General features: G+C 44.6%; 1 protein-coding gene across 5 annotated transcripts in view; it reads left to right on the top strand.

Moving 5' to 3' along the window:
* The first annotated feature begins 4,194 nt into the window (after window positions 1–4,194).
* The window catches only part of AXIN1 (axin 1), a 102,059-nt gene continuing 89,088 nt past the window's right edge, over window positions 4,195–17,165 (top strand). The window contains exons 1-2 of one of the 5 annotated variants that reach the window (XM_075899160.1): window positions 4,195–4,301; window positions 6,821–7,789. In XM_075899160.1, the coding sequence (XP_075755275.1) occupies window positions 6,912–7,789 (878 nt within the window). In that variant the 5' untranslated portion in view covers window positions 4,195–4,301; window positions 6,821–6,911. Of the gene's footprint in view, window positions 4,397–4,513; window positions 4,811–4,879; window positions 5,176–6,820; window positions 7,790–17,165 lie in introns of those variants that run through there. The other 4 variants (XM_075899159.1, XM_075899162.1, XM_075899158.1 and 1 more) reach the window with 4 other exon arrangements.

The raw sequence follows: 17,165 nt of genomic DNA, 5'->3' as shown, positions 1-17,165 counted from the left end.
TACAGTCGGCAGCACAATGTATGCCAGAGGTGCTAAAGATTCATATGTCCCTTCATGCTTCAACTGCCATTCTAGGGGACATTTGTCCATGCTGATAATAGGTTCCGCTTGATAAAGATCCCAAGCAGTGCAGGCTGACTTTCATTTTCATCATGTGAGTCAGATGCCATCCCATTGTTACCATCTCTGCGTTTTGTCAAATCTGCAGGGAAAATGTTTTTAAAATGAACATGTGCTGCGTCATCATCCAAGACTGCGCTAATGTGAACTATATAGCAGGAGACATGTCATTCTCCCCCAAGAAGTTTTGTCTCAAATGTTAACACTCTTTTTTTAAACAAGTGTTGTCAGCATGGAAGCATGCCCTCTAAAATGGTGGCCAAAGCATGAAGGGACATACGAATATTTAACATATCTGGCACATAAACATCTTGCAATAGCAGCTACAATAGTGACATGCAAATACCTGTTCTCACTTTCAAGAAACATTGTAAATAGGTGGGCACCTTTATAGAATCATAGAACACGAGAACTTTGAAGGGACCTCCAGAGATCATCAATCTAGTACCCTGCCCTCATGGCAGGACCAAACACGGTCAAGACCATCTCTTATAGATGTCTACCCAACCCTGCTCTTAAATATCTCCAGTGATGGAGATTCCACAACCCCCCTAGGCAATTTATTCCAGTGTTTCACCACCATGACAAGTAGGAAGTTTTTCCTAATGTCCAACCTAAACCTCCCTTGCTGTAGTTTAAGTCCACTGCTTCTTGTCTTATCATCAGAGGCCAAGGAGAAAAATTTTCCTCCCTCCTTCTTGTAAGATCCTTCCATAACTGAAAAAAAAGCTTGTTTATCTTAGAAATTGGCTGAACAAGAAGTAGGAACAAGTGGACTGGTAAACTCTAAAGTTTTACTTTGTTTTGGAGTGCAGTTATTTAACAAAAATGTCAACATCTGTAAATTGCACTTTCATGATAGCCTGCACCATTGTATTCATGAGGCGAATTTAAAAATACTATTATCATTTTTCTAGTACAAGTATTTGCAATCAAAATAATAGAAAGGGAGCACTGTACACTTTCCATTCTGGGTTGTAACAGAAATAAATATATTTGAAAATGTAGAAAAACATCCAAAATGTTTAATTTCAGTTGGTATTCAATGGTTCAATAGTGTGATTAAAGCTGCAATTTTTGAGCTAATGTGTGAGTTAACTGATTTGTTGACAGCCCTATATTTAACCATTAGGTTTTTTTTAAAAAAACAGTCTATATCTAGGTAGAACATGATTCCAATTATGCCCCTCTCAGAGTTATAGTGCATGTTGCTTTTCACATGGCTCCCCGAAAATGCCACTTCTTGGTGAGAACGTATGTCGACTCCAGCTGCAGAATATATTTAATCTGACTAGGGAAACCGGAGACCACAGGTCTCAAACTCCCAGCCTGCAGGCCATCCTCAGCCAGAGCAGTTGTGCAATATGGTGTAGTATGCCTGGTGGGGGACCTGTCCATTACTGCCCCAAGCCCTGCCCCTTCCCACTATTGCCCATCCTCTCCCCGCTCCATGGCACCCCATCCCTCAAGGATGCGGCTTCAGGGATCATGGGGAGGAGGGTGCCTGGTGTTGCAGTGGGCATGCTCCTTATACTACCTGCGAGTGCGTTTGACCAGTGTGCCCCACTTCCCCTGCTACTCCTGCTGCTGCAGGGAGTGAGGGGGGCCCATCCACTGCTACTGAGCCACACCAGGCCCCCTCCCTCCATAATCCCTGAAGCCCCATCCTCCAGGATGGGGTGCCATGGGTGGAGTGAGGAGTGATGGCATGAAGGGGCGGGGCTTGGGGGCCCGTAATGGACAATCCCCCTCCCCAGTCTGCCAGAGTCCCAGGCTGGATTGTGCAATTGCTCCAGCCAGAGATGTCCCATGGGCTGGGAACTTGAGACCCCTGCCAGAGACTAGACTGTCTGTTTTTTAACCAGGTGTAGCTGTTTGAGCTGAAAAGAGTGACTGATAAGACAAGTATCCCCTCCTCCACTGACACACATGTAAGGCTTGGACTATTTTTCAGGCAGACACATGGTATTAAACTGTGTTGCCTACTGAACTTTGGGAATCTGATAAGACCTCCTTCTCCAGCTTCAGCTCTGGAATCAGAGAGGTTTCTGGAGAATGAGGCTTTCCCTGGGCACTGCTCTGGTTGGCACCTTTCCAAGGGATCCTTCTTGGCTGAGGTTCTTCTGATCAGAGCCACTAGGAGAAAAAGAACAGGACTATTCTACACCCTCCCCCACCCTTGGGATCTGAGTCACCCCAGCATCAGCACATCAGCTGAGTCACTGGCGCCCCTTTCAGGGGCTGAAGGGAACCCACCTGCTGTCTGAGCCAATCACAGCCTCTGATTGTTTTACTCCCCCCTGTTCCCAGCATGCCGAGCAGGATCCTGCGCTGGAACTAGGTGCTATATGAGAACTGACTCATTAGGGAGCAGCTACTTGATAAGGCAGGTGGTGGTGGAGGGAAGGCAGGCAGCTCATCCTGCCCTAACTTTGTTATGGAGAGCGGTAACTGGGGTAGCTGGCATCCTCATTCCATGGTCCACCCCCAGGCTCCTAAGCCTATTGAATTTTTTTTTGAGTTTTATTATTAATTTGAAGGAACAAGCTACCAAACAAATAAAGGGAAAGAAAAGGAAAAACCCAGCTAATTGGGGTCAGAGCTGACGGACCCAGGCTGTCCACTGGCTCCTTTGTGGGGACAGGGATCTTGCCCGCTGTCCACAAAGTCCATCTTCTTCCTCTTTGATTTGTGAAGCCTGAGAGCTGAATCTCACCCCAACAGCCAAGTGGGAACCTGTCCCTGCTCTATTTTAAGGTGTACTGAAATGTATTAAAATGGATAAGTACCGTTTGACACGACATTGAAGCCGATACTGACTGCCTGGTATGCTTCAGGCAGGAGAAATGTACACAAGAGAAAAATCACAGATGTGAAGGGAAATGTCCCTTCAAATAAAGCCTTGTCCCTTGTTTTTCACAGGGTTTTTCCCTTACTGCAATCAGCAAAGATGATCGCTCTGTTCGGGTCTCCCACCAGGGCTGGGTTGGATGAAGGCTCTCCAGGCCTTTGGGAACAGCCCCACAATTGGCCCCTGTGGCCCCATTTGCGCACTTGACGTGGCAGTGCCCTCAGTTCCACGCTTGGAGAGGCAGGTACAGCAGCACGGAGCCCACTTCTTGCCTAGAAGCAGCAGCAAGTTTTCCTCCCTTTTGTGAGCAACAGGTTTCTCCTGTTCTTGTCCCAGCACCTGAAGTGGGTGGGCCAAGCCCCTCAGAGCAGGGGGGCTCACACTGCGGGGTGCACAGACCATAATCCCCTCCTCAGAGTTATTGAGTCAGGCTCCCTGCAGACTCTGGCATCCGTGACGCTTCTGCCCTGTTTTCAAACAATTCCACCCAGGCAGGCTAGACGTACAGGCTACATCTACATTGGCAAGATTTTGCGCAAATACTTTTAACGCAAGAGTTTTTGCGTTAAAGTATTTGAGCAAGAGAGCGTTTACACTGGCATGTGTTTTTGCGCAAGAGATGTGCTTTTGCGCAAAAGCATCCGTGCCAGTATAGACGCTCTCTTGCGCAAGAAAGCTCCGATGGCCATTTTAGCCATCGGGGTTTATTGCGCAAGAAAAGCATGTTGCCTGTCTACACTGGCCTCTTGCGCAAGAACAGTTGCGCAAGAGGAGGCCTTTTTCCTGAGCGGGAGCATCATAGTTCTTGCGCAAGAAGCACTGATTTCACACATTAGAAGTCAGTGTTCTTGCACAAGAACTCCCCGCCAGTGTAGAGAGGCAGCATGTTTTTGCGTAAAAGCGCTCGCTTTTGCGCAAAATCATGCCAATGTAGACACAACCTAACTGTTTGTGTCTACTAAAACAGAGATTGTGAGATTACCAGGACTCCAGGAGCTAGGGCCTAGCATTAGCTTTTGTGCCTCTGCCTCAGTCCCACCAGGGCTTTCCTCTGCCACACCGCAGAAGTGTTTGCAGTTGGAGCCAAGGTACCAACTTGGGTCTCTGAGGCTGTGGCCTTCCCTTTCCCCCCTTCCCTGGTCCCTCCTGACTCCCAGGACCTAGGACTGGAGGCGGGAGGAAAGAGTTGGAGCCTGTTCCTTATCAGGAGCCAGGCGTGTGCAGCAGCTGCAGAGGTAGCTAATGGGAAGCCGGGGATGGAGCCGAGCGCGCTGGTGGCGTTTCTCCCTGCAGGCTGCTGCGGGGACACGCTCGGGTTGCCTGTCTGAAGGTGCCTGTGGCCGCGGAGATGGGGACGGGGGGGTTTGATGCCGCTTAGAAGATCCCCGCCCCGGGAGCTGGCCCAGGTCCGCGGCTCGCCGAGAGGCAGGTTTTGCGTTTTCCGGGCACAGTTCGGACGTTTCCGCGTCTTCCCAGCGCCGGGGAACCGGAGCGGGCTCGGCCGGGCTCCCCGCCGCGCTGCAGGCGCCCGCTCCTCCTCAGCCGCCGGGGCCCTGCTGCGCCCCCCGGCTCGGGCTCCCGGCCCCGCGGCGGGCTCGGGCTCTCCCGCAGTACCGGGCGGAGGCGCGGGGGGCGCGGCGGAGCCGGTCTCTCCCGGCTGGGCTGAGCCGTGCGGGGCTCGCCGCTCTCCGTGTCGCCGCCAGAGCCCGCGGCCGCGGCCATGGGGGTCCCGGGCCGCCCGCCTTGCGCTGCTCCCCGGCGGCCGCCGCCCGCGCTCCCCGCCTGCCGCCGCGGCTGAGCCGCATGGGCCGGGCCCCGCGCCGCGGCTGCTCCGAGCGGGTGAGCGAGCGGAGCCAGGCCCAGGCCGAGCCGGGAGGCCGCCCCATTGTGGGGCCGCCGGGACGGGCCGCCGCTAGGCCGCTGGGGCCGGGCCGGGCGTGCGGGGGGCCGGGCTCCGGGGGTCCCGGGCCCCGCGTCCTGCCGGCTCAGGCGGAGCCGCGGCTGCTGTCAGCGCCCGGCCGGGGAGCCGGGAGGCAGCGGCCGCCCCTCGGGAGCCCCGATCCGCGCAGGGGGAGGTGACAGGCTGGAAATCCCGCGCCGGGCCCTCAGGCGGCGCGTGTGTCCCCGCGGCGTGGGCCGGGGCGCCCTGGCCTGGCGAGTCGCACCCGGGCCTGGCCCGCGCCTCGGAGCAAAATGGCTTGTGGGTCAGTGCGGGCGAGCGAGGCAACGCGCTGGGAAAGGGGGCGACGTTTCACGGGGGGCCGGGGACTCGCGGGTCCGTGTGGTGGGGCTCGGATGAACCCCGGGGCCTGGCTGCTCTCGTAGGGACGAGAAACGCACCGCGAACGGGGCAGAGGGCGGAATGATTGGATCCGAAATTGCAGGTGTTCAGGCAAACCTCAGCATAGCGCGCGTGTGTGTTTTGGCCCAGTAGCTGTGCTGAGTAACTGTATCTCTTGGCCTCAGGATCACAAAGCCAGTTGAAACCCACAGTTACCTGGGAATTAAAATCACTCAGCCTGGTTGTTTCCCATGTTGTCTTGTTTTGTGATGATGCGCAAACTGTCGGGTGTCTTGAAGGCCAGGAAGGGCACCTTCTAGCTGTATTTGTTCAGCTCGGGGAAAGTTGTCCAAAAGATGCATTGGTTTGTGTGGGCTTTGCTTTGTGAGAGTGGCTTTTATTTCACAATTATTTCCCTTGGTATATTTTCACATGCAGTTGAGTTAGTCCATTTAAAGAAGTGCTCTGTGAGACAGCTGCAGCTTTACAGCATTCAGGTTTTTTATCCGAGGGGGAGCCGTGTTAGTCTGAATCTGCAAAAGCGGCGAGGAGTCCTGTGGCACCTTTCGTGGGCAAAGACCACTTCGTCAGATGCATGACTCACATGCATCTGACGAAGTGGGTCTTTGTCCACAAAAGCTTATGCTCCTACACTTCAGTTAGTCGATAAGGTGCCACAGGATTCCTCGCCACTTTTGCAGGTTTTTTAGTTGACCCAGAATTATTTTGTAACACTCAACTTTTGTTAGTGTCTTGAAAGAATTTAGGTTATATTGATTTAGTACACAAGTAGGTACCAGAGGTTGTACAACTCTACTCCTGTCTCCAGACATACCTTTTTTTTTGCACCATGTTGGTTCAAATTACTTTTTTAAATATTGTTTGATTATTTCTTCTCAGGTGGTGGCTAGGACTGTTCTCAGGGTCAGCAGCAAATAATGTTTGTTAGCTTATGTGAAACTTCAGTAAATAGCTCCTGCTCCATGAAGTATGATGATATATTCAATAGTGCTGTGCCATACACACAATTTTTACATTATGTTCCTTTATTACAGGAGTGTCATTGAGAAATATGCAAAATATTCTGGGAATGATGATGCTTTTAATTTCACTAAGGGATATTATTCACTTACCCTAATTAATGCTCAAAATGCTTTTCAAGTGCTGAGGTGATGTCAAAATGTGCCAAGGACTGGAGGGGAATTTCATAGTGTGTAATGGTGATTGTATTGGAACGTATATGGCTTGATTACATTATATTCTTGATTTTTAGTGCTAATTGGGAGTATTTTCAGAGAATTTTTTCATACTCTGAAAGAAATTCCAAAATTGTTATGGAGATGTGAATTTACCTAGTATTTAGCTATGTAAAACTACTGCTTATTTTATGAGTTTAGGATATACATGTTAAAATTCAAGTAAATCTCCTCTTTATGAAATATATAAATCCTTTTAGGATTGTTTGTTTCAGTACCTCTGTAATAGAAATATTGGCGTGCTCTAAAAATAGTCACGTTAGAATTTTTGTCTGCAGTATTTTTAATTTTGTTCTCGTTTTGTTTCAACAGGACAAACACATTCACTCTGGAACTCCTGATACTGGTGTTTTGAGGCTTAGCCTGGTCCCTCCTTGTTTCTGTGCAAGCAGGCACCATAAAAATGAATATCCACGGGAAAGGCTTCCCTTTGGATCTTGGGGGAAGCTTCACCGAAGATGCTCCAAGGCCACCGGTCCCTGGTGAGGAGGGTGAGCTAGTTTCTACGGATCCAAGGCCAATCAGCCATGGCTTCTATTCTGGGAAAAGTGACGTGATTAAAAATGAGACTTCTACAGCAACCCCAAGGCGCTCTGATTTGGATTTGGGGTACGAGCCTGAAGGGAGTGCTTCTCCGACTCCACCCTACTTGAGATGGGCCGAGTCGCTGCACTCCTTGTTGGATGATCAAGATGGGATAAATCTGTTCAGGACTTTCCTGAAGCAGGAGGACTGTGGAGATTTGCTGGACTTCTGGTTTGCCTGCAGTGGCTTCAGGAAGCTAGAGCCCTGTGTCGCCAATGAAGAAAAGAGGCTCAAATTGGCTAAAGCAATTTACAAAAAATACATTCTGGATAATAATGGGATCGTGTCCCGGCAAATCAAACCAGCCACTAAAAGCTTCATTAAAGATTGTGTCATGAAACTGCAAATTGATCCGGACATGTTTGACCAGGCCCAAACTGAGATTCAGTGCATGATCGAAGATAATACCTATCCTTTGTTCCTTAAGTCCGATATTTATTTGGAATATACAAGGACAGGTGGGGAAAGTCCTAAAATTTATAGTGATCAGAGCTCAGGGTCTGGGACAGGGAAAGGACTGCCTGGATATTTGCCTACCCTTAACGAGGATGAGGAGTGGAAGTGTGACCAAGACACCGAAGAGGAAACCAGCCGAGATTCAGCCCCGTCCAGCAGGCTCACTCAAAAGCTGCTTTTGGAGACAGCTACTCAGCGTGCCACATCAACCAGGAGATACAGTGAGGGGAGAGAGTTCAGGTATGTTAGTGAGAGAACTCAATTGCAAGTGTTTTGTGACTGTAGAACTTTCATGAAAGCTGTTGGACCATGGGTCTTGCTGGGCCAGAGAGACTGGCTGAGAGTGGGGGTGGCCCGGCCAGTGCCAGTGGGGCCAGAGGCCAGGAACGCAGCCCAGCAGTGGGGAGGGCTGTCCTGGCTGGTACTGGTGGCAGTGGGGCTAGGAGCAGAGCCCAGTGGCTGGACCTGGTGCCCAGGAGTGGGGCTGATGGCCGGGAAGGGAGCCTTGACTTCCCCTGATCCAGAAAACTCCCTGGTTCGGGTCCTGAGTGTTCCGGACCAGGGAGGTCCAACCTATATCAATTTTGGGGATGACTGCTGCCTTTTCATTGGAAATTTTCTCTGGCATGCAAGCTTTTTTTTTTGCTAGTCAGTCTGAATTATCTGTGGACACTGAGAATTGTGCCTGGCGGTTTATCATTTCTGTTAATCATCCCCAACCCATGTTTCTAATCTTGAGGAGCTGATGGAGAGCCCGATGTGATGCTAGGGCTGGTGAAAGATGTAGGGATAATGCATCAGTCATGGTCCTGGGTGGTCCTCTCATGTATACTGAAGAGTGATTCAAATGAGCTGCATTTTCAGGTTTGCATTTGGCTCGTCGGAAGGAGTGTCAGCATGTGGTAGTGGGTTTGTCAATTTTATGTATTTGTGATAGAGCTTTTCTGTGTAACTATGGAATGGGATGCTTGGTGTGACCGGACGGCTGGTGACTACATGTTCTTTATCGCTTGAGTGACAGGCCCATCATATTCCTCTGTACCAAATGGAGCACATAGCAATCCCTGGAAGTGTTTTTGCTTTGGCCTCAAAGGCTTCCTGACACTGGATTCTCCCCATGCCATCCAAAAGTAGAAGTTGCCAAATTTAGCCGTTTGTTTTCCATTGAAGGCCTTCGCTTTCCTGCACATAATTGCGTTCCATAAATAAGTTACTTTTTCCTGTCATTCCTCCCATGTCCTCCCAGCTAGTACAGATTTGTAAGTTCGGTTCAATTCCAGATATTGAACTGAGTTGGGTGATCTTTAGGATATGTGACAGTGTTTGAATCAAAGAAAACTTCCAGAATGTGTCCTTATTTCATTGAAATAAAATCGCTTTTTTAAAGACCATCTTAAACTAAAATTTGTCCACTTAGCAAGGGTTATAAAATGAAGCAGCTAAAAGTGTCCTGATCAAAGCTGCCCTAGCCTTAGGAGAAGGTATTTATGGATTTAATCTCACTCAGCAGTCCCTTTAGACTGGCAGCTGGAAATTCATCCCTCCCTCTGCGAAGCCTCAGCCCGCTGCAGATGTTGAAGCGTTTTCATTTTGATCCTTGTTTTCGTACAGATTTTGAGGAGGGAATGTTGAATGTGAAACTTTGGCAAAAGGGGGGAATTCATGTGAAACCCTGCTGGTTTAATCAAGAGTCTGAAAACCAAAATCCCACATCCTGGGATTTTCCCGGGGAGTTAATAAACCTTGAACGTTTCTTGAAGCACAGTTTGGCTGAGCAATTGGATGCCTTCTCTAAGGGGAGATTAGAACATTTTAAGATCTAAGTATCTTTTTATTTAAGTGATAAATAGCTTCTAAGATTGGAAATAGCTTGTTTGAGGTGCAGTTCCCTAGAACAGGTATCAAAAGAGCATTCAGCAATTCTGCATTTCTCAAATCTAATTTGGGGAAAATACTGTGAATGTATTGGTTGAATACATGTTTGCTGGATTTTAAAACTATATTAAGGCCACGCCACTGAAATAGTGGTACTATTTAATAAGGTTCATTAAGTTCAAAGGCTTTCATAGTAGAGCAGAGCAGTATGTAATGGCATTAAACACAGGTTGAGCATCTCAGCAAAAATAAACAGGGCTATTCATCTTTTGTAAAATTTTGTGCCCAACCGTGCATCACTGTGCCTACAGATTTTTCACGGTCAAGTGCCTCTTGGAAATTCTTGCCACCAATGGGCACTTAAGAGAGATGCATTTCCAAATCCTGTATTGCTGAATAGAAATACAGTTTTAAAAAATATTAATATATGTGTCACTGTAGGTTCAGAGGACCCATAGTGCAAAGAGGCTATATGCTGTATGGTGGACACACTCCATCTCCTTACCCCCCACCCTCCAAAAAAACTCATCTGCTAAAAGTAATCTGAGCTCTTAATTGCCAATCCATCCTGGTAGAAAAACCAAAATCCTCCAACGGTACAGTGTGCCAACTGTTTTGAGTGGTGTGATATTTAAACAATGGTTGCAGGAGCAAAGTCTTATTAAGTGCCTAAGTGCCTTTCTCCACAGTGGATTAAAAATTATTTTTAAAAACTCAGTTTTAATTTACAAAAATCAGGATTTTACTTTTAATTATGTATAATTATGACAATTTATGCTCACGCTTAAACTCATTGTAATATGTCAAAATAATTGTAACTAATGTTTTTAACAATAAAGCAGTATGTGTTTGCTGCCTAACTTTAAAGAAAGTCAGACCACTGAACTGGTAGATGTCACTGGCTAAGCTTCACTGCCTAACAAACCAGAATTTGTTAACATACTAAATCAGCTTTTGACAGCAATAGCCTCTTCTTCATATTCGTTTATTCAGCTAGTTCACTTCAATGAGTGGTTCATTTTGACATAAGAAACCAGTTGGGGGTTGTAAAAAAGCACGGAAGCTTGTTTTTTCCCCCGTCCAATCTCTGAATGAAAACTAGGAGTGAGAGGATGAAATCTACTAGTTCTAAATCTTGAGGGACAGCATGACTTGTCAGTTAAGTTCACTAACTACAGATGAGACTGCCAACATTTAATAAATAATTTCGTTTAAAAAAACTTTAGATAAACCTTTTTATTCTTACATACCCAGCACATTTAAGGCAGTCTTTTTTAACTTATAACCTCTCAATTCGTTTTAAAGGGTTTTTGTGTATTTTCAATTGAATTTGAACTTCCATCCAAATAAAACTTGACACAAGTAACAAGTAAAAATTAATACTCTACAAAATATAATTTACTGTTTTTTCTAACATAATTCAATATACAAATTAAAAATACGAATACATTTTAAATTAAGCTCTAGAATTACTTACATGACTACAGATCTAGTATTCTCTTGGTTAACAAAAATAAAAAAGGGGAGAGAGTTATATTTAATTGCAAAATAACATGTTGTAATGGTACCAGCCAATGACCATCAACCTTTCTTAGGAGAGGTATCAGCCAATGGTACCAGCCAATGGGAATCTACCTTTTCTTTAGGAAAATAACTGAAAAGTACAAATGCAAAACAAGATTAAAATCCATGATTTAAATCATGATTTAAATCACTTCCGTTTAAATTAACCCACTTTGCTTTTCTCTTGTGAACACTGCTTTTGAGGCCAATTGGACAATTTACATATGTAAATTTGTGTTATATATAAGCACTTAGTTCAGGGCCTTTGGTTATTTTGAACATTTTCACAATTCTTCCAGTTTTGTATGTAAGATAGTTTCTATTTTTTATTGAAGGACCACTAATATTAGCTTTTTTTTCCCATTCAGACTCCTACGTCTGCAGGTCTGTTTAATCTTCTCCAAATGTAACCTCTGCATGTTGCTTGACTTCCATGGAAATTGAATAAAGAAGAATTTGCACAGTTAGAAGTTAAACTATTTCTGTTTTTGTGAACGCGCATTTTGAGGCTTAAAGTTTAAATTACTCCTCCTCTTGAAAATATATAATTTAAATGGTCTGAGCAAATATTTTAATATAAGCCTGTTATTGGCATGATCTATTCCTGAAGATATGTTTATACTCATGGAGCATGGAGAGTATTGTTTAAAATATAAAGTGGGATTATATCACCTACTATGCGTGAGTACATGAAGGAAAAGGCCAATAGTCATTATAGGTAGGCTACTGCAAATTAATTGGACATTTGTTATGGATCAGCGAACTTCAAAGAAGGTAACCTCAGAAGATCTCGTGCATTAACACACAGCTTCCAAAATTGACAGTAGCATGGAAGTGAGTGTGACTAAATCTTTCATTAACCTTCTTTAGACATCCTCAAATCGGATTGTCTGAAGAGCAGAAATGTAACTTTTGCCTCAGAACTATTTTGCAGATTTATTTAAGTATTCCGATAAAATGTGCACGTTTTAAAGATTTGGAACTCTTGTTGTAGTTGTTAAGTTGCCAGGTTACATGTCATTCTTCTTTTATGTGTGCAGATTTCTTCTACTATTGATTTTCTTTATCTAAATTTGATCTAAGAATTCCCCTCTAACGGATGTCCATCTGGCGCTGTGGATGTCCTTGATTTGCACCATAAACTAGGAGTCACTAAACCTCCTGTTGAGCAGTGAGGTCATACTTGCTTTACTACAATCATAAACTCCCAGCCACTGTTTTGTTCTGTTAAAGAATAATTAACTTTGTTTTAGAAAACATCTGACACAGATTCTCGTGGTTTGGTTTTGGCATTGGTAATCAAGAAGGCAGTGTTGTATAACAACTGGTTTAAGAAAATTTAGCGGTATTTGGTTTCTCTGTTTTTGAAATTTTGTGTCACTGAAATGTTTCCTTGAATAAGACAGACATTAGGGAAAATAGGTGGAGCTGATGAGTGATTGGAGGGGAGCATGGTTAAAGGTGACATTCACTGTCATTGGATGTTAGAGGTGGGGAAGTTGCAAGAACTGGGGAATTTGTGGAAGGTGGTGGTGTCTGACTAACATGATGCTGTCTAGCTAATCTTTATTTTTCAGTCTTTGCAGAGTTGAATGCCCTGATGGATAATTCATTCTAATTATAGTAAGCGTAAAAGCCGTTGATTAATGCTGAAAATACTGTGCTGATTATCAAACTTCAGTATGAATTTATCTGACTTGGCATAAACAAAGTTGAAAGAAATAATAGGAAACAAGTGATTTAAGTTGACGGAAGTACTTAACTTCTGACAACGTTTACATTTACTTTGAAAGAGCTAAAGATAAGTGGGAGAACTGGACAGATCTGTGGTCATCTCGGAATGGCAAGTCAGGAACAAATGTGCATTTTATAAATTGGTTATTGAAGTGGAACGGTAGTACAATAATTTGAGCAAGTTTGGTGATCTTGCAAGTAAGACTTTGAAATAGGTATGTGATAGTGTAAGTCCCTGTTCTGGGCCATCCAGCGTCGATTCATACAAGCCGAGTGGTTTCTGTTTACCTTCAACATCCAACAGATGGCAAAGATCGATGGATGATTATGCCGTAATAATATTGAAAATTAAAGGCATTGACTTGCAATCTTCTTCATTCTAATAAATTGCCTTAATTATATCACTAAATGATCATCTTAAAGCAAGAGCGGGCAAACTTTTTGGCCTCAGGGCCACATCAGGTACCGAAATTGTATAGAGGGCTGGGTAGAGAAGGCCGGAGGAGGCTTTGCCTCCCCAATCAGCCAGGCCAGAGCTGCAGCCAGGCTGCCTAGAGTATCAGGGCTGGCGGCGAGTGCACCACACAGGCGTTGGGGAGCTGAGCCTACCACGGCAGAGGAGCAAAGGGACAGGAGCCAAAAGTTAGCCTCTCTGGGCAGGCCGGATCACCTGCTACTCCTGTTTGCCGTGCCGCTCGGGAGTTCAGCTGGCTCCTGGGCAAAGCTGTCCTGACCCCGCTCCGTGATGGGAGCTTGAGGCCCAGACTGGAAGGTCTAACAGGCTGGATGTGGCCCACAGGCTGTAATTAGCTCACTCTTGCTTTAAGCTGATCATTTAGTGATACTGTTAAGGCAATGTTGTTAGATGAAGAAGGTTACAACTTTCTTATCAAGTCAATGTCTTTAAAGGAATAACTAAAGCACTCATCTTGGATTTATCCTGCTGCAGGGTGGCTTGCTTAAAATAATCACCTTTAATCTGGTTTTGCATTTGTACCTTAGTTTCCTAAAAACAGAGAGAAATGGTTGATTCTCTTCAGTATGATTTGGCACCACTTCTTGCTAACTAGGCGAATATATTATATATACACAAAGTGTAAATAGTTAATAGCATAAGGCACATTTATTCAGAGTTTTAATTTTTACTTATCACTTGTTTCAAGCTGCACGTGGATGGAAATTAGAATTCAATTAAAATGCACAAAACCAACATTTTAAAATTCATTTTTAAATAAAAATTACCCTAAATATGCGGGATACAAAAGAAAAAAGTAAGTATATCAAAGCACAGTCTGCCTTTCAACTGAGTTACTCAACAAGTCATCTGTGGTAAGTGAAATGAACTGATTGTTCTTAAACATTTTAGAGCTAGTAGATCTCATCCTTGCACACTTTATTTTTTACTTCTAAATTGGAAAAATAAAAAAAAGCTTCCCTGCTTTTCCTCAACTCCCAATTGTTTTTCCAACTTTGCATAAATTAGTTATTGAATAAAGAGAAATAATTTGCTGCACCTGCAGAAGAGGAGGCTACTGCTCTCAAAAGGTCATTTGACACTTCAGCAGTTCTGGTTCCAGGTGCTTGGTCAGTGACTTTCTCCAGTTCCGTAGTGTTTTACTTTCTTTGAGACTTTGGCAACACGTGTAGTGCTTACATATTATTTGTGTGTATTAATTTAAATGATTGTTGTAGATTACAGTAAATGTCGGCTTTAATATAGTCTGTCATTTTCAAATTTAATTTTATATGGGGGTTCTAAAGCTGAAAGACCCCCATGGGTTGTATTAGGTATTTGCTTGTCAACTCCAAGGGCACTCTCATGCCCACGGGATAGTACAGGATACAAATGTCTCGTCCTTCATATTCAGGGTATATGTGGGACCTGTAGGGAAGCTAATGCTATTAGTGGATGACAACTCCAGCTCTCTGTTGCTCCATCCTGGGGTGGCCATTGGGCCACGGGGATGGCTGAGGCTCCACTGGACAAGGCCAGGGTGATGCTGGTCAGGTAGGAGAAACAACTATGAATGAAGGTGGAGAATTGGGAGCATTCAACCACCTTTGTAAAGCTGAAGGCTTAACTTGGGGATCTGACTCACTAGACCAATGGCTGGGTTTAGAGAATCACATAGGAGCCATGCTCAAGGAAGACTCTACCCCTGAATAGAAAGGGATCTTCTTCCAGCTGAGAGAGAGGCCTTTGTGTACAGTCCAGTAGCGCTGGTTTAACTAAACCCATTTTGAAATGGATGTTGCTAAACTGATGTGAGGTCCCTTCATGGACACAACTGATCAACAATTTCAAGTGTGGCATTACAGGATTTTGCTTGGATTTGAATTAAAAATTGATGTTTAAATCAGAGTAGTGTTTATGGATAGAGAAGCTGAGTTGAGGAAATAGTTCCTGTGTTGTTGTGGATGGGTGAGAATTGATATTTACATTCCTTTTTAGAGACACAGCAAACCTCTGGCCATTGCTTTTGATAAGCAGTTGACAGTGTTAGCTCTCTCCCCTTCCCTTTCCTTGCAAGAACTGAATCCTACGCTGATCACAAAACATATTTTTTTTAAAACAAGAATTTTAAATAGAATTAAATTGTCTTAGTCTTTCAAAGAGCTTTTAGAATGGCTTCTACATTCTAGTGTCCTTGGGCTTGTTTTCAGGCATGGAAGCTCTGAATTCACTGTTGATTTCTTACCATTAACCACCTCGTTAAAGGATGTCTTACCTTTCATGGAGAAGCTTGGCCTGATTTTATATGTAGCTTCATGTACAGCTCTACCTTGCTAGTGATATGTCCTGCTCAGCTTTCTCACAGTTCTGTGGACACCCACCCCAAAGTCTAGTATTTGGGAAACACAGTTGGAGTAATTTTGAATTCTGTGCAATTTCCAGAAAAACTAAATGAAAATTGATCTAATTCCAGAAATCTGGGCTGAATATACCCAATAGGTGGGCCATATGGCACATTTATGTGTTTTGCAGGTCAACCTTGAGTTTGGTGTATCTGTTTAGAGATGTCCACTGTCGTGGCTGCAAAGGGTTAATTTTCCCTGTGTAATTTCAGAATGCAGGACATTCATGCAATTACTGCATCTGGAACTCACTTTATACATGCGTCAGTCAGAGTCTGGGTGTTTTAACTATCAAGTTGTGCAGCGAAACCGTATTTCACTATGTTGAATAGGTTGTTGGGAGAGTTTCCTTCTTACAAGGGCGCTGCTCTTACAGAGCACCATCAAAGTCAGTGGAGAGCCACGTTGGAACGGATAATTGCCTGTGTGGATCATCTTGCAGGACAGCAATTTCAGTGCAGATGGGAGGAGTCAATTTTGGACCATTCTGATTTGCTTGGATTTCATTCTACTGTATTCATGTGTCCAGCACTACAGATGAGTGTATAAATAAACAGCATAGCAGTGGGTGGGTGTGGCAGTGACTAGAAGCCATGGCTTATGTTTTGACATCTTCAGGGCAGATACAGATGGAGAAATTTAGGGCTAAACACCCTCAAATCTTTCACTTTGCTGCTCAGCGGACAATCAACCTGTAGAACTCCTTGCCAAAGGATGTTGTGAAGACTAGGACTTTAACAGGGTTCAAAAAGAGGTAGATAAATTCATGGAGGTTAGGTCCATAGAACCACAGAACACTAGAACTGGAAGGGACCTCGAGAGGTCATCGAGTCCAGTCCCCTGCCCTTGTGGCAGGACCAAGCACTGTCAAGATCATCCCTGATAGGTGTCTGTTTATAGAACCATAGATCAGTGGCTATTAGCCAGGATGGGTAGGAATGGTGTCCCTAGCCTCTGTTTGTCTGGAAGTAGATGACAGGAGAGGGATCACGTGCTGATTACTTGTTCTGTTCGCTTCCACTGCGGCATCTGGCATTGGCCACTGTTGGAAGACAGGACTCTGGGGTAGATGGACCTTTGGTCTGACCCAGTGTGGCCATTCTTATGCTTTGATTGCAGCTTTTGTAGATCACCATACCTAAGAGGGGTAAAATGAGTGATTCATTTGTATCAAGCAGTTGCTGAACATTTTATTCAAAACCATTTTTCTAAATATGTTGGGGAAAAGAAAATTCCGGTTTGAAAAGTGGCCATTTATTTATTGCAGAAATGTGACGTTGTAAGAAAACTCTTAACAGAGGCTCTGACACCAGAATTCGCTTCATAGAAATGTCACCACTGGATTATTAGGTTCATTCTTAACTCTTTTAAGAAATTATAGATAGAAATTGAGAAGGAGCCCAGATCTTTCCGAAGACTCGTGTCTTTTAGCTACAGGTGGGAGCTGTAGTAACGATTTAATTTGCAATCTGCCACTGAGTGCACTGGATTAGTTGGTTTTTGTACTTTGAGGGATTTGAAATTGGATAGAAACTGAGGTTAATTGTGTGTTTAAAATGGAATATGTGAGGGCAACAAAAGCAAGAGC

Source organism: Pelodiscus sinensis, chromosome 16 (assembly GCF_049634645.1).
Source record: "Pelodiscus sinensis isolate JC-2024 chromosome 16, ASM4963464v1, whole genome shotgun sequence".
NCBI classification, from domain to species: Eukaryota; Metazoa; Chordata; order Testudines; family Trionychidae; genus Pelodiscus; species Pelodiscus sinensis.
The sequence above is the reverse complement of the archived record's forward strand: the minus strand, read 5'-3'. Positions and strand labels throughout refer to the sequence as shown.